At 38.2% G+C, this 20,693-nt stretch overlaps 1 protein-coding gene across 2 annotated transcripts in view; it reads left to right on the top strand.

The window, feature by feature from the left end:
- The window catches only part of LOC104600027 (E3 ubiquitin-protein ligase RKP), a 35,085-nt gene that overhangs the window by 5,601 nt on the left and 8,791 nt on the right, over positions 1-20,693 (top strand). For both annotated transcript variants that reach the window (XM_010262822.3, XM_010262821.3), the window contains exons 3-8: positions 5,854-6,681; positions 6,932-7,092; positions 8,307-8,445; positions 16,024-16,107; positions 17,407-17,685; positions 17,972-18,103. In XM_010262822.3, coding sequence (XP_010261124.1) covers positions 5,854-6,681; positions 6,932-7,092; positions 8,307-8,445; positions 16,024-16,107; positions 17,407-17,685; positions 17,972-18,103 — 1,623 coding nt within the window. The remainder of the gene's footprint in view (positions 1-5,853; positions 6,682-6,931; positions 7,093-8,306; positions 8,446-16,023; positions 16,108-17,406; positions 17,686-17,971; positions 18,104-20,693) is intronic.

Consider the following 20,693-nt stretch of genomic DNA (forward strand, 5'->3'; position numbering starts at 1 on the left):
CTTTTGGAGGAAGAATTGCTTTAATCAAATCTACTCTGGCCGATCTACTCGTCTACTACTTGTCAGTATTTAAGATTCTGGTTGGGGTAAGTAGAAGCTTAGAGAAGTTGATGAGGGATTTATTGTGGGAGCCAGAGGAGGAGAAGAAGGATCATAGGGTAAGCTGGGAGGTGGTGAGTAGAAGCAAGAAACATGGAGGATTAGGCCTTGGGAATATCCAAGAGAGGAACATGGCTTTGTTGGGAAAATGGTTGTGGAGATTATCATTGCAAAGGGATAAGTTGTGGGCAAAGGTGATAGTTAGTATCCATGGGCTTGCCATAGTTGGTTGGGACTCTGGAACTTCAGCTAGGGCTACAAGAATTTCTCCTTGGAAATCAATTTATGATATTCTACCTCTTTTTTTTACCACTTTTCAGGTATGGTCCTGGTTCTGGGAATTTTGTCAAATTCTGGGGTCATGTTTGGGTAGGCAACCTTCCACTAAAGGCAAAATTCCCCTCTCTCAAGATCTCCTTCCAAACTGGGGTTGCTCTGTTTGGAAAGGAGTCATGAAACGTCTTCCCTATTTTTATGGAAGGGGTGAGCTTTAAGATAGGGAAAGGGGACAGGTTAAAGTTTTGGAAAGACCCTTGGTGTTTGGACAGCTCCTTGGCTGAGGTTTTCCCTCTCCTCTTTCAGTGTGCAACCAACCAAGAGGCCTCAGTGGCTGAGTCCTACATTTCTACTGAAGATTCAATGGTTTGGGCTCCTGTTTTCAGAAGAAATATGTTTGATTGGGAGTTAGGTGAATTGTTGGAGTTGCTGAACCTGTTACAGAGACAGGAAATTGACTACAGCAAGGAGGATGAGTGGTGTTGGAAATGGAATGGAGATGGATGCTTCTTGGTCAGATCCTTGGCCTCAAAGTTAAGTTAAGCGGGTCTGGTTTTTCAGGTTTCCCTTGGAAGCAGATCTGGAATCCTATCCCCCCTCAAAAGTGAACTTTCTGTTTTTGGGCAATGACTTTAGATAAGTGTCTTACAAGATCAAATCTGGAGAGAAGGGGCCTGCAGATTCTGGATCAGTCTTGTGGTCTCTGTGGCCTAGTACCTGAAACTACAGACCACCTGAGTCTTCACTGTACTATCACTTCAAGGTGTGAGATCATTTTCTCAATGCTGCTGGGCTAAGTTGGGTAATGCCAAAACCAGTTAAGGAGTTTATGTGCTTCTGGAAGGATCAAGGTCTGAAGAAGAAAGGAAAGCTTGTGTGGAAGTCTGTTCCTGCTGCTGTTCTTTGGTCTATCTGGACTGAAAGAACCAATAGAATTTTCTGTAACAAAGTGAAGAACTCAGAGGACCTTGTTCACTTTGTTGTTTGCAAACTGATTTCTTGGGTCTCTGTGAAGGCTGATTTCAAAAATCTGAATGTAACTGAGTTGTTAAGATCCCATTCCATTTGGAGTATGTTATCTGTTCAGCTTTCCCGGCCAAGCTTAGTGTGGCTTGGAAGGAATAACTACTAAGGTTATCCATTGGTTGAGATCCTGTGATCTTTTTAAGTATTTTTCAGTTGAAGACATTTATAGAAGTTGGGGTATTGTGGCATCCACTACTACTTCCAAAGCTATGATACAGGAAGTTTGGTCCCCACCGGCACAACAAAGGGTGAAATTGAACTTTGATGGAAGCTCTATAAGTAATCCAGGCCCATCTGGTATAGGAGGTGTTTTCAGAGATAATGAAGGAAAGATAATCGCTTTGTTTTCAGGTCCAATAGGAGTTGGAGATTCCTTAAGAGCGGAAGTCTTGGCACTACATCAAGGTGTAAAACTGGCCAAACAATTGGGGCTACAGCAGATTGAGATAGAGGGAGACTCCAAGTTGGCAATTGGGTGGATGCAATCAGGGCAGCTGGGAATTTGGCAATATAGACAGCTGATAAGGGAAATTCTTAGCATAACAAGGGAGGTGGGTGTTTGGCTCAAGTGGGTAAGGAGATCAGCAAATGGTTTTGCTGACGCCCTAGCAAAACAAGGGACTGTAAGGGAGAGTCTTTATTGGGCTGTGCTGTAATGTTTGATGTTTATTGGATCAACCTTTTCTGATAAGGGTTGAATTCTGTATTTCAGTTTAATTTATCTCTATTGAAAGTTATCGTTTCTGATTAATTTTTTTTTTAATAAAGCCTTATCTTACCTTTCCAAAAAAAAATCCCCTCTCTTTATGCCCTTTCTACCGTAGGGAGGAACTTATCTCTTGTTTCCTGGATCTATCTAGTGCAACTGCTGAGCATAATTGGGATTTGGATCTTAGAAGAGGGCTTCATGATCATGAAATGAATAGTGTCATTAGTTTGTTACAAAGCTTGGAAGGGGTGTGTTTAGATGTGGGTAGAAGAGATATTTGAATCTGGGCCTTGTCACCATCCAGTTCTTTCACTCGTAGGTCCTTTTCTCATCCTTTATCCAATCAAGTGAAAAATGAGGGACCTTCCTTTCCCTTAGGAGATTTGGAGTTCACCTATCCTTCCTAGGGTGGGTGGTTTGTGTTGGGAAATCTATCTGGAAAGAATTAATACTTGTGAGAAATTGCAAAGAAAAAGGCCTAATTGGTGCCTCTCCCCCCATTGGTGCCCTCTTTGCAAAGTTAATGCTAAGAATTACTATCACTTACTAATCTCCTGCCCTTATTCTTCTTCAATTTAGGAATGGTTTTTTTTTTCTTTGTTTGGGTGTAGGTGGAACTCTTTGCCTAATGTACAAAGCTTATTCACTCCTACTTTCGTAAGTTGGCCAAAGAAGAGGGGATCATTGCTTTAGTGGTGCACAAGGGCAGCGGTCTGTTGGCCGATTTGGGAAGAAAGGAACCAGAAAATATTTCTCGATAAAGAACGAACCAAATAAGGTGTTACTAAAGCAATTTTCATCAAGGTGGTCCACTGGGTGAAATCGTTGGAGCTATTCAAGGATGTTCTTAGGGATGAGATGCTGAGAAATTGGAGAGAGATTGTTAGTTCTTCTCCTTTTATGGTGGTGGTTGGGCCAATATGATCCTCACCCCCTAGAGGTGCTGTTAAGCTCAACTTTGATGGTAGTAGTGAAGGCAACCCGAGCCCGTCTGGCATTGGAGGAGTGTTCAGGAGTGAGGAGGGAAATGTCATTGCATTCTTCTTGGGTCCAATAGGAGTTGGGGACTCGCTAAGGGCTGAAATTATGGTAGTTATGGGAGGGATTCAAAAGGCAAAGGAGCTGAACATTAGGAAGCTGTTAATTGAAGGTGACTCAAAGCTTGTAATAAGCTGGCTCCAGAAGAAGAGGAAGCTGGGTGGTGGTGCTATATTTATGAGAAGAGGAAAGCCATGAAACTGTTACAAAGGATAGATGTGACTTGTAATTGGGTCGGAATAGATGCAAATGCCTTTGTGGATACACTTGCTAAATGATGGTTGGGGACAAATAGCTTATTTTGGGCTGTGTTGTAATTTTTATTTGCGGTGGGGTTAAGAGAGTTTATCCCTTCCCTTTTTTCTACATATTATGCTACCATCCATGTTAGACCATTCAGCTATAAACATTAAATAAGTACTTTCTTTTCCTACAAAAGAAGGATCAAGCTAAAAAACCTAATAAAAGAAGAATAGTAAGAAGGGGGTGGAGCCCCTGTTTCAGTCCAAGAGAAAGAAGAAAAAATCTCAGGAAAAAAGAACAAAGTAAATAAGAAAAAGTCGGCAGAGCCCTTGTTTTAGTCAAGAACAAGATGGGAAAAAACTCAGAAAAAAATTAAGAAAAGGAGAGTGGGGTGGAGTCCCTGTTTCAGTCCAAGAAAATGAAGAAAACTCAGAAAAAATTTAGAACAGAAGAATAAGAGGGGTGCAGAGCTCCTCTTTCAGTCCAAGAAAGAGGCATACCTGCATTCACCATTCAATTCAATTGTCAACATACTACAAGATAAAAAAACATAAAAAACATATAAAATATAAAATACAAAATACTATTTGTGCCTAGTTGCCTAGGCAATCTTGATAACTATATGAAAGGCCTTCCAAGGATAAGGCAACTTAAAACCAGATAAAAAATGTGAATAAGTTCACATTCCCATATAGCCATTAATTCTATGTGAACTTTCAGTTGCTGTTGCATAAATCAATAATCCCATTAATTCTGACTATACCTCAAAATACCAAATTTCTTGAAGAACTTGGATTTCCAACTTTGCAAACATTGAAATTCAATCTAGTTATATTTCACTTGAGTGGATATTAAGGGCTTGGTATTCTAATACGAATGAAGAGAATATTGGGTAAGAAGGTCAGCAAATGGAATGGCTGACACTTTAGCTAAGCAAGGAGTTACTAGGGAGGCTTTGTTTTGGGCCTGTTTGTAAGTTTTTGATTTTCTTTTTCCATCCATTTTGTGGGTGGTAAGCCTGTAATCTTTTCAATTATCTAATGATAGTTACCGTTTCCTATAAAAAAATGAAGAGAATGCTGCTTTAAATTGATCAGACCCTAAAAACTGAACCATTGGAGATATCTTAATAATATTGATAATTGATACATTGGTTTTAGATTGGGAAACAGGATTCATGTAGCTGATCCCATATAGTTGAGATTTGGGACAGGGCTTAGATGATGATGATGATAATACCTTACTGGTTGTTATAGTTTCAATTTTAAACACCTTTGTTTCTGCAAACTCCTATTAGTTGTTACAATTAGTCTGAGGATCAAATATTAGTTATTTGGGGGGGGGGGGTCCAGTATCAATCTCGTTGATATGATGTATTAGATGCAATCATTGGACAACCTTCCAATTTCTTTCTTCTTAAATTCTCCATAAACTGGTGACAAAAATTATTGCCATATCAACTTGTCCCTTCTGAATAAAGAAATACAATAACCTCCTTTAACTACATGTATCTCAAGGGAAATGTGTGGCCCACCACTGTTGAATAACCTCCTTTAAATACATGTATCAATTTTATGATGTTTCCTCTTGCATCTCTGTTGAAGTATGTCAAATGTGCTGTGCTAGTATTTTTATGAGGAACCTTCCACCAGAAGCCTTAATCTTGGAGAAATTGTGGATCCAAAATGTACTTGTACCAGAAAGGAACTATTTGTGCTGTTCATTGCATGAAACTAAATTTGATTTGGCTGAGAATTGAACATTTGAGTAGGGAGTCTATACCTACTAGCATGAGAAGATAGATTTTTATGCCTTAACTAGAAATGAGATGTTCTGGGCTGCATTGTAATAAACTCTTTAGGGCCAGACTATGCTAGTCTGGTGTGTACTGTTATACTAAAATTTTAATGAAATTTCCTGTTATCAATAAAAAAAGATTTTATGCCTGATCTGCCTTTGATTTTATAAACGACTGCACCTTCTTAGTCCCAGTTATCTTTCATTCTTTCATTTTGCGGTTTCTCATTTGACTGCATTAGAAGTTTCACATGCCATTCCTCAGCAGAAATTTTTGAATATGGACTAGTCCTATAACTTTGCATTTGGCTGAGCTGTGAGTTGCTTGAGATTATAACGAAAACTTGATTGGTCTATCACTGACTCCTCATTTCATCATTTGGAATCTGGGTAAACTTAGTTTAGCCTTATAGTGAGGACTAACCTCGGATACGGTGATCCTAAATGTTCATGAACAGTACATGGAACCTAGTTTATGCAATTTTGTCATGAAATCTTGTTGAATTAATGGTTCAACAACCTCTTCTTTTGGTCTCCAGCCAAGGAATAAATGCTGATCTTGGATGGAATGTTTCAAGTGCATTATCGTGTGAGTTAGCTAATATTTGATTAAGCTTTTAGACTTGAGCTTATTGATGACTGCCACTAGAATTATTTATTTGCAGATTGAGGAGATGCATCGGGAGCTTTGCCACCTGGTCATACAGTTCATACCTCCTACAACACCTTTTCAGTTACCTGGGTCAGTGTTCAGGACATTTTTGCAGAATTTATTGTTGAAGAACAGGGCCGCTGATCACAATCTTCTGCCTCCTGGTGTTTCAAGCAATTCTGTTCTTGTTTCTATCTACACAGTGATCCTCCATTTTCTATCTGAGGGGTTTGCTGAGGGAGGCATCTCTGGATGGATGAAGGGCTCTGAGGCAAAAGTTGGAGATGATGTAGGGTTTCTTCATAGAGGTGGACAACAATTTTTTCCTGTAGGTTTGTTTGTGAAGAATGATCCTCATCGTGCTGACATTTCTAGGCTTGGAGGATCATTCAATCATCTATTGAGATCTCACCCTGTAAATGATGAGGAAGCAGAGGAAATCCAGTGGGAGGAAGGCTGTGTGGATGATGAAGAAACAAGAGTAACACACTCTACTACTCAGAAGCCATGTTGTTGTTCAAGCTGTGATGTTGATTTTACAAGAGTCATGAAGGATCCAATTAGGTATACAGCCAAATGTTTCCGGGGCCATTGCAGCCCGATTCCAGAGAGATCTGCTCATGTTGCTGCAGAGTGCAGTGCAGGAAGTTTGACTGATGAAATAGTGGATAAACCCAGTTCAAGTGATCAACCAGAATCTGAATTTGGTTATCAAACAGTGCAGCATTTGAGAATTGTACCAAGGATGAGCAATCCACCTTCAGCAATTCTTAGAGAAGTGGAACTTTTAGATGCTATGCTATTATTGTATCATTTAGGCCTTACTCCTAACTTTAAGCAGGTGAGATCACAATACTACTAAAGGGATTATATCATTATATGTAGATGTTTCTATGGTTCTTTATGTTTTTGTTTCCCCTATAGGCTAGTGGTATGTTGGGTCCTGAATGATTGCATTCATCTGATTAATTTTTGTTCTCTTTTCTCTTCACATGGGACATACTTTTTCCTTTGGATGTAGTACTGAAATTCGTGCTCTTATTTGCTTTCAACGTGCATGTTGAAACATTAATAAATTATCTTGGATGCAGGCATCATATTTTATGTCTCACCAGTCACAATTAATTTCTCTCTTGGAGGAAACTGACAAACAAATGAAGGAAAGAGTTTGCAGTGAGCAACTGAAGCGTCTGAAGGAAGCTCGAAATATTTACCGAGAAGAATTAATTGATTGTGCCAGACAATGTGCATGGTAAAATGACCATCATGTAAACTTATTTGTTACAACTTTTCATTCCTTTCTTGTTTGGTGTTTATTCCTCAACATAGCACATGCTATGCTATATTTGTGGGTTTTCTCCAGTTGGTTTAAATCAGTTATATTGTTTTTATCAATTTGATTAAATATGCTTTATGGTTGTTTCTCTTCTTTTATTTCCTTCTCCCTCCCCCCCTCAACTCATTGGCTTTGCTTCATTATCCCATCATACCCTAATATACATCTGTAAGTTACATTATTAATGGTGGTATTAGTTGCTTTAATTTTAATAGTGGTACTTGTTTGCAAAAAGTACTTTCTAATATCTAATAATGATATAAGATTACGGGGAATTCCTCTAGTTTATTAACTAGTAGATGTTAAAAGGGTCATTGCTTGGTGTAATGGTAAAGTCTTGGGCTGTCAAATGTGAGAATGTGGGTTCAAATATAAGAGCAGACACTTTGTGCCAAAAAATGTGAAATGTTAGGTCCGTATAAGTTTACCCCTCTTAGGACTTTGGATAGCCAGGACCATTATTGAGTTATGGCCCATTTTAGAAGTTAGTGAATATTAGCGATGAACCGTGGAATATAATTGGTTCTTCAAATTTGTATTAGTTTTTTTTTTTTTTTTTGTTGGTTTGATAACAAGATCAGGAAAATTTTATTGAAATGGAAAATAAGGGCTGTTAGTCCCAGTGTGGCTGATCGTTCTCTTAGACCAGCTACTGGTTGTTGCTTCTGTAAACTATTGCATCACCAGCTAGCTAATCCGATGCAAGCCTCTCCATGGGTGGATTCATCGTTTTGCTCAGCCTATGAGATATTAGCAGTCATTTCCCTCTATTGATCCCCTCCCAAGGGCAGCTTCTCATGTGTTGTAGCCAAAATAAAATCTTTCTTGGCTAACCCAGAAGGTCTGTCCCACTAATACAGTTCTCCATGTGCAGCAACCCCTTCTTTGGCTAAAGTGTCTATAGAGCATTAACTGATTTTCAAACCCCATTTGAATGAGACTTTCATACTTGATGCCAAAGGTCTAGCCTCCTTAATAGCATGTACCAGAGAGCAGAGGTCCTCTATAGATTATAGGAATGATATATTTATGAAGTAATACTTGTAGGAGATCCTACTTTAGATGTTGATAAGATTCTTTTCCTTTTTTCTGTCCATGTTTCTCTTATAACTCTTTCTTCTGCTTTTCAGGTACCGGATCTCTCTGTTTTCTCGTTGGAAGCTAAGAGGAATGTATGCAACATGCATGTGGGTTGTTCAATTGCTCTTGGTTCTTAGCAAAGTGGATTCAATATTCATTTATGTCCCAGAGTTTTATCTAGAAGCACTGGTAGGCTAAAGCTTTATTGGATGTATGACATTCTTTTTTCCAATTAATGTCAAAGCTTCCGCTATTAAAAATTTATTTTTCATGACTGTTTGCTGGTATTTTGTCTTGCATTTAAAAATTTACTACTACTACCACTGTCAATGGTACATGTCTTTGTTCCATTAGTAAACTTCATGATAATTTAATTGACAAATTACTGTGAGTTCACTTTGTTCCTTGCACTTATTTTCATTTTGGAGCTCCTGAAGTCTCCTCTCACTTAGAGTTATAGATCCAACTAAGAACTAACGACCTTTAGTTATAAGCTCATCTTGGTTGTGGTCAATGTCTGCATATATACATAAATCAAATCAAACACTTCTTGATGGTTTAAATGTTTTTTCTGTAACGTAGCTGCCTGGTTGGGTAATACTGAACTTCATACAGAGGTTACTGATTTTTTCTTAAATGTTACTGAGGTAGAGAAAGCCATCTTGCTTCACATCATACCTTATATATCACCAGATGTTATCTTCTCAAATGAGAGGATTTTGAGAAAGGCTAAAAGATGCTTATTTTATCATACATTGTGGTTTCATGCATATGCTTTTCCTTTTTGATTTAATGGATGCTTCTTCCCTATATTTTACTTTGTTATACATCATTAATTTACATTCTGTTAAGGTCCCCCTTGTTTTCAATAAGAAAGAAAAAGAAAGGAAAATATAAAGATGGATTAATATCTAATTTAAAATGTAGAACATTCCAAACTGTGTGTGCACAGACATGCACAACTACACTTTTGTATATGGTTTTGTTCCATTATGAGTTAATGGTGGCCTTGTGCTTCTGATTGCCTTGTTTGGGTACTGATACATCTAGTATAAACATCTTGTTTAAAGAAAAAATTCCGTGACAATGCTACAAATTCTGTGATTTGCTTCTTCATGCTTTTTATTTCCAGAATTATGAGTATTCAAGGCTTCATCTTGTCTATCCTCATTTTTTACAGCATTTGTTACAATGGCCTATTCCATGGTGGGTCTTAGCCAAATGATGCTTTAAATGAATTCTGCGTTAATTCATGTTTTTTTGCTTGAGTACTTGAAGATTTAAGGAGTGGATATTTTATGCCACGAGTTTGCTAATGATACCACTTTTATGTGGTATTACATCATCCCCAATCTTAAGGGTATCCACCGATTCATAAAATCAAATTGGGTCTTTATGGTCAAATTGAGCAAGTTCAGAATTGTTGATTCTGATATTGGTTGGGTAGAATTATTCAGTTACTTATTAGAAAAAAAAATCAGTTATGTCATTCTTGTTTGCTTCTCAAACACATGGTGATACATACACAAGGTAATATGCTCTAGAGTTTGAGGAGTTGACTATGGAAAAAAATTGTAACAAGCGGGCTCTTGGAAGAAAATATTATTTCTCTAAGAGTTGGTTTCAATTTTACTAACCTTCAGGATATGCCTGATTTGTTAGAAGGATTCATATACCAGGAACCCACTCTTTCCTGTCTTTTGAAATCTATGGGCCATTCACAATTCTCTCTCTCTCTCTCTTCCCTCCCCCCACCCCCCCACCCCCCACCTTTTAGTTCTTTTTGGATTTGAAGTGGGCAGTGTGTTATAAAATTAAGCTTTAGGTGGATCTCTGGTGGGGAGTTGACTCTTAGTCAAACCATCTCTCATCTATTTGTTTTGGTGAAGAAAAATCCATCTAGATTTATGCATTTCTAGGATAATCCTATCATGATTTATTTATGCATCCCTGGGATTCTCTTGTGATTTAGGTCTTTATGTGCTACTAGATGGGGATCCCTACATTTTTGGGACTATCCCTTCTTTGTATTTATGCTTTTTCAATCAATAGTATTTGCATTTGTAATTTATGAGAAAAGGGACAAAAAGAATTTTGTATTGTCATCCCTTGATTTTTTTTTGATAATTGAAATAATTTTATTAATCAGCAATAGACAATAGTACAAAGTCCCCTAGGAAAGGCACGAGTTGCAACCTCTCCGGGCTAGTTAAGTACAAATTTCCAAATTAATAATAACTTACATAGAAGCACAAAAAAGATCTTCCCTATAAACCCCCTGTTTGGCTAAAGCATCAGCCAAAGAATTAGCAGACCTACTAACCCATTTTACCTCAACTCTCATATTGTTGGTTAACCACTTTACTTTTTTGATGAGATCTTTGTAGCCCCAAATGGTGGTATCCAAGTTTAGGAGCCACCTTGTTACCACCTGAGAGTCCCCTTCAACTAGGAGATGCTCCACCCCAAGCTGGTTGGCGATCTGAATTCCTTGTACTACAACAAGGATTTCTGCCCTTGTGGAATCCCCCACTTCCACCGGTCCTGAGAATAGGGAAATTATGTTGCTGTCCTTATTTCTTAGGATACCCCCTATACCTGAAGGCCCGGGGTTGCCTTGGCTGCTTCCATCAAAGTTCAGCTTGATGACACCTTCCAAAGGCGGAATCCATTTTGACAGAATTCTATCATTCTTTGTTGAAGTGTTAGCTATTACTAGCCAATTCCTCCACAAGTCATCAAAGATGTCCACAGTTTTCAGCCAATGGATTGCTCTTGTTAGGATACAATCATTCATTTCATCTAACCCTCTTTCCTTCTCTAAGAAAATTCTTGCATTCCTTTCCTCCCAAAGAGTCCATAGAGTGTCTGCCCTGACACATTTCCACATGACCTTACCTCTTCTAGTGTGCCAAACAAAGACAGATGGGTTGAATAACAAGCTTAAATCAGAAGGCATAGACCACCTACCTCCAAATAAACAAAGGCTCCACCTCTAGATAGCTGTAGCAAAGGAACAAGAGATCAGCAAATGGACACAGTCCTCATTCTCGGCCTTACACAAGGAACACCAATTTGGGGAAAGACAAAGCGAGGGTCTCTTTTTTTATAAGTTTTCCAAAGTATTGATTTTCCCATAGAAGACTTCCCAGCAGAATACAACAATTTTTGGGGGAATAGGTCATGCCCAGACTTCTTTGACAGGGAATCCTTGGGAAAAGGGGTTAGAACTGAGGGATTTTAGAAAAGAAGAGCAAGTAAAAGTACCTTTTGGAAGAGGAGTCCAAACCCTTTGATCAGAAGAAGTGGGGTCCAAGCAAACGGATTCTAGTAAATGAATTAGCTCAATAACACAATTCGACTCACCATCCCTTAACCTTCTACGAAACCCAAAGTCCTAGTTTAAAGATAAGGGGTTTAACGGGCTTGGGAGAAAAGTTGCAATCGGCTCAAGTTTGTGAAGGGAGATGGAATAGAGCGAGGGGAAACAATCTTTGAGGGGTTGAGTACCCACCCAAATATCCTCCCAGAACAGAATAGCATTACCAGAACAAGCGTCATACTTGATGAATCTAAGGAAGCGAGGGAGAATACCATGTATAGCCTTCCAAGGTGTAGTAAGGGTAGTTCGGCGAGATATCCCGGAATCCCAACCATTTCCTGCACAGCCATGAATGCTTGCCACCACCTCATGCCATAATCTCTCTCTCTCTCTCTCTCTCTCTCTGGGCCATCTCCATAGCCACTTTCCTAGAAGGGCTACATTCTTCAGCACTATGTTCCCTATCCCTAAACCCCCTTCTTCCTTTGGTTTGTTAACTATCTGATCAAGCGATCCTTTTTCACCTCTCTTGGTTCCCATAGAAAGTCCCTCATTCTCTTCTCCAGTTTCTTAGCCTCCCTTGGAGGAATCCTGAACACTGAAAGGAAGTAGGTTGGAAGGTTGGCAAGTGTAGCCTTAATTAAAGTCAGCCTACCCCCTATTGAAATATAGTTCTTTTTTCCAAGCCGCCAAGCACTTGTCAAATTTCTCCACAATAGGGGCCCAAAAACTACTTTTTTTAGGGTTGGCTCCTAAGGGTAGCCCTAAGTATGTCAAAGGCCAAGAAGAAATATTGCAACCTAAGCATTCTGTAATGGATTCAATCTCCCTATTCTCCAAGTTTACTCCAGCCACACAACTTTTATCAAAATTTACCTTCAAGTTGGAGACCCTCTCAAAAGTACTTATTAAAATCTTAAGGTTCTCCACTTTGCTCAACTCATTCCCTTCACAGAAAATAACAATATCATTAGCAAACTGAAGGTGAGTTACTGGAATGCCTCTGCTCCCTATTCTCCATCCCTTTATTTGGCCCTCCTCATCTGCTTTGGATATCATCCTACTAAAGACATCAGCAACAAGTGTAAAGAGGAAAGGGGAGAGTGGATCCCCTTGTCTTAAGCCTCTATTGGCTGGAAAAAAGTCCTTAACCACCCCATTCACCAACACTGAATAACTACAAGAGTTTAAGCATCCTCTTATCCAATTACACCATTTATCCCCAAATCCACGTCTTCTCGACATCTCTAGTAGGAAATTCCAATCCACTAAGTCATAGGCTTTCTCCAAGTCCAGCTTGCAAACAAATCCTTTCCTGCCCGATCTCCTTATCTCTTCCACACTCTCGTTAGCAATAAGGATCTGATATGTAATTTGTCTATCCTGTATAAAGGCTCCTTGTGCTTGGCTAATGAGAGAGGGGAGAACTACTTTGATCCTCCTAGAGAGCACTTTTGCCAGAATCTTATAGACGCTTGTCACCAGGCTAATTGGCCGAAAATCTTTGGGGTGTCTGGCATCATTCTTTTTGGGAATTAAGGCTATAAAGGTGGCATTGATTCCAGGACTCACAAAATTTTTATCCTCAAATTCTCTAAATACTCCAATTAAGTCTTCTTTGACTATGTCCGAACAGTCATGATAAAATGCCATTGTAAATCTGTCAGGACCCGGTGCCTTAGCCCTATCCATAGAAAAAACAGCTTGTTTAGTTTCCTCTTCCTCAATCATTCTTTCCAGCCATCCCTTATCTATTTGGTTCAAAGTTGGCCAATTCTCCTCCCCTATTATTAACCGATTCTCTAAGGGTCTTTGAAAGATAGATTTGAAGTGATCCGCAATCCTACTGGCAATCTCCTCTTGAGAGGTTATCTCCACCATCAACCTCAAGCTTTAGTATCAAATTTTTCCTCCTTCTCCCATTTGCCAAAGCATGAAAAAATTTGGTATTCCCATCCCCTTCCTTGATCCACTTATGTCTGGATTTTTGTCTCCAAGAGATCTCCTCCCTCAACAAAGTCTCCTCTAACTCCTTTTTCAGTTTCCTCCTTATTTTTCTGTCTTGCTCATCCATCATCCCTTGGGATTCTTTTGCATCTAACTCCTCAATCTGAACCAATAATCTAGCTTTTACCTCCTCCACTCTTCCAAATTGAACCTAATTCCATTCTTTTATTTTACCTCTCGACCTTTTTAATTTTTTTTTGTGGAATCTAACCCCATCCCATTTCACTTCTCTCATCTCTTCACTCCACCATTCCTTAACCTTAGGCAAGAAGTCCGGGTGTGTCAGCAACATATTTCCAAACCTGAATGGTCTAGGTCCATTACCAAGAGGTTCTTGTCCTACTTCTATAGGGTAGTGATCAGAGGTTATCCTAGGTAGGGCCTTAGCCACCAAACCTCTCCAGTGGCTCTCCCAACCCTCATTAAATAGAAATCTGTCAAGCTTTGATCCCTTGATTCTTATGCTTTATTTATTCAAACCAGAGCTGTCTCATCCTTTAAGCAAATTGCAGCCTGAAAGTCCTATTGCTTAATTTGCTTTTTGGATTTATCAGATGTAACTGTCAAATCAACCTTATAAGTGGCCCAAAGAAAAACCCTATAAGCAACTAGTTTTATGGGCCTATAATTCGGAGGATTCAGAAAACTGGCTTCCTTTTTTTTGGATTAGTGGAAGTGCCAATGGTTTATCTTGATCATCTACATTCTCAAGTTTTCAAATGGCTAATCAATGTATAATGTGCCAAAGAGAAGAGTGAGTTGCACGAGTTTTTTTGTCAGGGATGCCTGCAGTTTTCCCCTTACACTTTTTTGCATGAAGTGGATATGTATAGTAATGAATTTTTTTGATCACTAGTGTAGTAATGAAATTAATAATGGGACAAACTTTCCTTCTGTATACATCCTTGTAGAGAACAGAGATGCAAATGTGATTTGACTCATGAAATTCAGGAGGAGGTTGTTTGCTGGTGCCCAACTCGAAGGAGTTTGGATGGTTGTGAAACAGAGGAGCTGGCTTTTATTCAATTTGCTCAACTGAACGTGCCCAAAACCAGACCAAAAGGATTGAAGAAGCTGGAAATGGGAGAAATCAGGGTTATTCTCAAATCCCTGTGCAGGGAGTTGACCAACAATGAAAAGCTAGCTTTCACTCATAAAGAAGTCTGGCTATCCCATGTTCCCTCCAAAGTGGCTTCCTAGTGTGGTCTGTGGTGCTTGATAAATGTGTTCAGGGACAATCTGTTAAGAAGAGGTGTAAACATTCAAGCAGAAAATTGTGTGCTCTGTGGGAGAGGCAGAGAAACTTCTAATAATCTATTCCTGCAGTGTACAGTGGTGAATTAGATATATTCTTATTTCTGCAACTTATCTTTCTTGGTGTTTGCTGGAAAGGGTTTTGAATCATGTGTGCTCCTGGAAAGTGAAGGGACTAAATAAAAAAGGAAGAAAGTTTTGGAGCACTATTCCTGCTGCAGTTTTGTGGTGTATTTGAAAGGAGAAGAATAAGTGGATATTTCAGAATCGAAGCTGTTCAGTTGATGATTTAATCAAGAAGATAATGGGCTCCATTCACTCTTGGATGGCTGCAATGTATCAATTTAGTAATATTCCCCATCAAAGTTATTTTGGTCCTGCCACTCTATTTTTGTAACTCTGGCAGGACTGGTGCACTATGCATATACTTTTTGTATAGTGCCCCGCTGTGCATGATCATACTTACTCTGAATGAATAATACTCTACCTTTTGCTAAAAAAGGTATAATATTTAATGGCACTGTACAGTTATACCCATTTGAGTTGATGGTATGCCTTATTTGAAAGGTTTTACTCTTGGCTTAATTTGTGATATTTAGAAATTGGAAAGATAAGGATACGAGAATATTTTTTTGTAAGCCTTGGTCTATATCGTGTGGATATATTCTGGAGGAGGGATAAAATGTAAAATCTTGTATATACCTGTTCCAAACAAAAAGTAAAATCTCATTTATGGCTATGTTTCTTTGGGGATGTATTGCAGTCTCATCTTGTATATTTTTTGACATGTTACTTTTCCTGCCTCCAATTGATAATGGAATAATTCAATTAGAAAAATATCCAAATGCTACTATTTATAGCAATAAAGGGGGAATACACATAAAGCAAGGCCTACAATATTTTCACTCCCAAGCTATGTGGCTAACTTTGCATATTCAAAGCTTATTGTTATTTATTGATTCACCGAATGCTACTAATAGTATGAACTTCAATCTCTTCTAATGCAACTCTTGTTCTATTCCTTTCATTTCGTTTCTTTGAGTATTTTCTTATTATCAGAATCAGTGATCACAATACATATATCTTGATTTTGTCTTCAGTGATCCTACAAGAACAAATACTTCTTAGATGTTTCATATCAACTTTTTTCTGCTCTTGTTAATTGCTTTATTATTGCATTGCAGGTTGACTGCTTCCATGCCTTGCGGAGGAGTGATCCTCCGTTTGTTCCTTCTTCAATTTTTATTAAGCAAGGACTCTCATCATTTGTATGTTCCATCTTTAAGTTCTATTCTCTCTCTAATATCTTATTGTTACACCCGTCATGTTTGGGAAGATAATAAAATTTCCATCACAAAGCTACTATGCCCTACTGGAATAAGTGTATGCTAATGCTCTGTGATGCATCTCTTGATTCTTTTCCTCTGATCTGAAATGCAAACATCAAGAAAGACAAAGAATTGAACATTGACAATTATGATTCTTTTTAGTTTAAATTTTTATACAATGTTATATTACCAACCATTACTTCCTTATATGAACTACCATTGGGATTACATGTATCTTTATGTAAACAAGCTTTTACTTTTTGCATATTAAATAAGTTAGGGGTATGCATAACCTTTCAATGGACAAGGACTTTCTATATGCATTTTATTTTTTTCCTGCAAAATATAAACCCCAAACTCATTGTAAGACTGGCATGGTTTTATAATTTGCAATAGTTCAATTAATTGATAGTTTTTTCTACTTTAGGGATTTTCTGATAATTATCTCCTCAATCAATGGACAACTCTGTCCAATTGGGAAAGCTTCTTGAAGAATTGTCAAATTCCAAAGTTGTGAGTTCAACCAATTTGGACCAGCTTTTTTAGAAATTGCCAACCCTTTTTCTTTGGTGCACATATTTAATTTTCTTCAAGGTGCTGATTCCTTCAAAAAGCTATTAGGTGCTGGTTCCTGGAGAAGCCAAGGTGCTAATTCCTTGGTTATTTTATTTTCTTTTCCTTACTTTGCAGATCTATCTTGCCTCTTAGATACTATTTCCTGGTAGGCTTAGTAATACCTCCTTGTGGCTTCCTGGACTTTTGCCACCACTATTTTTATTTCACCCTTTTCTTTAGCACCTTTGATCAATGGGTTTGTTGATTTATATTGATTTCCAAGTCTTCCATAGATGGGAGAATGCACTGCTAAGCTTTTGTAAATTAAGGGTTTCATCATCCTACATATGATATGAGTATAGTATCATTGTTACTGAGTATCACTCTGTGAGGAAATTAACATATCTTTCCTATCAATAAATTAAAAAAAAAAGAAAAAACTGTCACTTTTAGAACCTTTTTATATTTTGCACATGACATTTTTGCTGCTTACAGAATGCTTCCATAAATCATAGGTGTCAAGGATGTTGATGTTACTATGTGGGTCTGTCAATTGCATGCAAGTTTCAACACATTCTTTAATCATGATGGATGCTTTAACAATATGTTATGTAATTAGGATTCTAAGTTTTAGTTTGCCTGTCTATGGAGTTCCAAGAAACTAATGCTTGGCTTGTCTTTTAGGTCACTTTTATTGTTACTCACTTCAATGACCCACGGATATCCAGTGCTGATTTGAGAGATCTTCTTTTGCAATCTATATCAGTCTTGGTACAGTACAGAGAATATTTGGTTGCTTTTGAGAACAATAATGCAGCCATTCAGAAAATGCCAAGAGCATTGCTCTCAGCTTTTGGCAACAGATCATGGATTCCAGTAACAAACATACTTCTGCGACTGTGCAAAGGTTCTGGATTTGGTTCTTCAAAGCATGGGGAGTCATCATCATCAATGCTTTTCCAGGTGAAATTATGCTCTTTGTTGTGTCTTTTTTGTCTGGATGTGGGTTTCAATAAAATCTCAAATTATTCTGATATATATTTTTAAAGATTTTGACATTTCGAGTTTTTGACTAATTTCAGTGAGGTCCTAAAGAAACTTTAGTAAGGATTTCCACGCTTCCAGATTTTATTTTGATTTCACTGGGGATGTGAATTCAAGATTAAAATCTTTGTTCCTGTAGCATGCTTCTTTGTTAAAGTTTTCAGCTTAATCTTATGGTTTTCCTTTATCTCCTTTCTTCATGAAGGGCTTATTGCGGGAGGCATGCATACATGATGATGCATTATTCTCAGCATTTCTAAACCGATTATTCAATACTCTCAGCTGGACAATGACTGAGTTCTCTGTTTCTGTTCGAGAGATGCAAGAAAAATACCAGGTAATCAATGCCACTTGTAGGATGTTTTTAATTGCAATGTTCTTTTTCTAATTCATATGTTAGTTGTATGTTCATTTTGTTGCTTGTTTCTTCCCTTGTATGTACTTGGTGATTTATTAAAAGAGAATGAGAATGTGGATTTTATGATAACTACAGAGTAGATATAGATGATTCTTACTTGATTCCACCAAAGAGTTCTTCCAAGTCCAAATTCAATCTGGTAATATGGTAGTAAGACAACTTGCATTCATCTCTTCCTCTCCTTCCATGTTCCTATCAGTATATGATTGAATTCCCACAAAATACTTGTCAATGAATGTGAACCTCATGAATAGGTGGCTTTTTCAACTAGAATGGAAAGTGTCATACTGGGTATGTTGTGGAGAAGGCATTTGCACTTGAATCAGAAATATGCTTAACAATCCATTTTGAAATGATGGTGCCAAAAATAGTTGTGCTTGAGGTTTCCTCCCATTGTAATGGGTGTTTATGTCCTCTTAACTTAAAAGGAAAGAATGCGGGTGACATTCTTCCCTATTACTATCAATACAATACAATACAATATACTCTAGCTTTTATAAGAAAAAAGGTTTTAAGGTCCAGCTGGAGAAATTGTGTTTGAGCCCATTGCTACCTTGGCCTCTGCTGTCCTGGCCCAATCTGAGAGAGTGTGAGCATGGGTCTGAATTAGGCTTGGTTTGAGGTTCATGCAATCCCAAAACCAAACAGGATCAACCTGATCATCCAACCAAACTAACCTGGCTCTATCATCTTTTCAAGATTCATGTTGAACCATCTTGGGTTTGGGTTTGGATAAAACTGGTTAGTTTGAGATTCTGTACATGCCTAGCGTACCAGTGTTGGACATAGATATGAAACTAGATACTTCTAAATGTACCCTATAGCATTAACACTTAAGAAATATTTAAATGGTGTGTTTTAACAAATTTAACAAAAAAAAAATCTATTCATAGCTAAGTTAACTTGCAAGGAAACAAGTCCTTAGAAATGACATTTTTTTTTTTATAATTGTCCTGATAAATGTCATTTAGGCTCAGTTTGGAAGTACAAATACAAATATGTACAGTGCAAAACCTTGTATTTTGAACTATTTTGTGTGTATTTGCACCATACATATTCGTATTTATACTCTTTCCAAACTAAGCCTTAGTCTCAGTTTGGAAAGAGTACAAATACAAATATGTACAGTACAAACACATACAAAATAATACAAAATACAGGGCTTTGCACTCTACATATTTGTATTTGTACTCCTTCCAAACTGAGCCTTAGCTTAAAAAACTAGATATAAGAGCATGATACTATTAGCATATTATCTGGGATACATGTACCTGTATCTGTGTCTGGGATTTTAGGTAGTGGAGAAACAAGTTCCTGTTTCCCCTATCCATGTCTGTCTGTATTTACATATGGGCATCAAAGAACAGTATCTCATCCCAACCTGATTGTTTTCACCCTTGAGAAGCATGGAGAAAATGCGTGTGTATGTGTACACACAGCCACAGACAAATGCAGATGGGAGTGGGATCATGTATTCACATGGTAGGTACATGTACATGATATTCCTTTCAAGGACACCTCAGACTCGGTCATTTTGATAGCAATAGTTGACTGTCCAGTAATTTCTGTTGATGAATGAAATGGTTGCCCCCCTTTTTCCCCCTAATCCCTCTCTATGAAATTAATGAAAAAGAGAAGGTTGCTGAGAGGGTGAGAGGGTGAAGCAAAGAGAAGGTTGCTGAGAGGGTGAGAGGGAAAGGAACTGCGTTTTCATCTGGTGCCTTTGTCTGAGATGGTGAGAGGGTGAGAGGGTGAAGCAAAGAGAAGGTTGCTGAGAGGGTGAGAGGGGGAGAGGGGGAGGAGCTGAGATGGGAGAATTTGTGGAGGTAGGCCGTTGGAAAAAAGTTTTGAAGATTGAATCTAAGGAACTCCTATTTGAGGAACAGAGAATAAATGGTCAGCTGAGCTTGAAGATCAGGGAAGCAAAGAGAGGGATGGTGCTGCTAGAAGGACTGGGGGTAATTGAAGGGCTCAAGGAGTTTGTGGAAGGTGCAAGTAACGAAGGCAAGCAAAATAGTTGGAAAGAGCTTTTCTCAGATTCTGGAAGAAGGGTTGTTGTAGAGTGTAAGAGAAACCTTAAAGGTTATTTTATTGCCTTGACAGAATTTTTTGGCAAGGGTAGAAAGCAGATGATCTGCTTTCCAGAAGGAAGGAAGAGTCAGGGCTGGAAGGCAGTTCTTGACGCCTTATGTGAACTGCTGAAACGCATGAGTGTAAAAAGAGAAGCATTAGTTAAAAGGAAGATAAGCAGGTCTAGTAGTTTGGTGAACAAGACTAAGCAAGAGACTCCTTTAGTGTTAGCTGGGGCAGGTAATTTCAGAATGGGAGTAAACATACAGAGAGGGGTTGGGAAAGTAAATTGATAGTTGAAGCTTCAGCTCCCATTCTTGACTGGAGGAAAGCTGCAGATCTGTTAACAGCAAGGTTAAAGTTGAAGAGCACATTTATTTTAACATCCTTTGAGAAGAACAAGGCTTTGCTGGATTTGCTTGAGAACAGAGTAGAAGTG

This window comes from Nelumbo nucifera, chromosome 5 (genome assembly GCF_055504915.1).
Source record: "Nelumbo nucifera cultivar China Antique chromosome 5, China Antique-T2T, whole genome shotgun sequence".
NCBI classification, from domain to species: domain Eukaryota; kingdom Viridiplantae; phylum Streptophyta; class Magnoliopsida; order Proteales; family Nelumbonaceae; genus Nelumbo; species Nelumbo nucifera.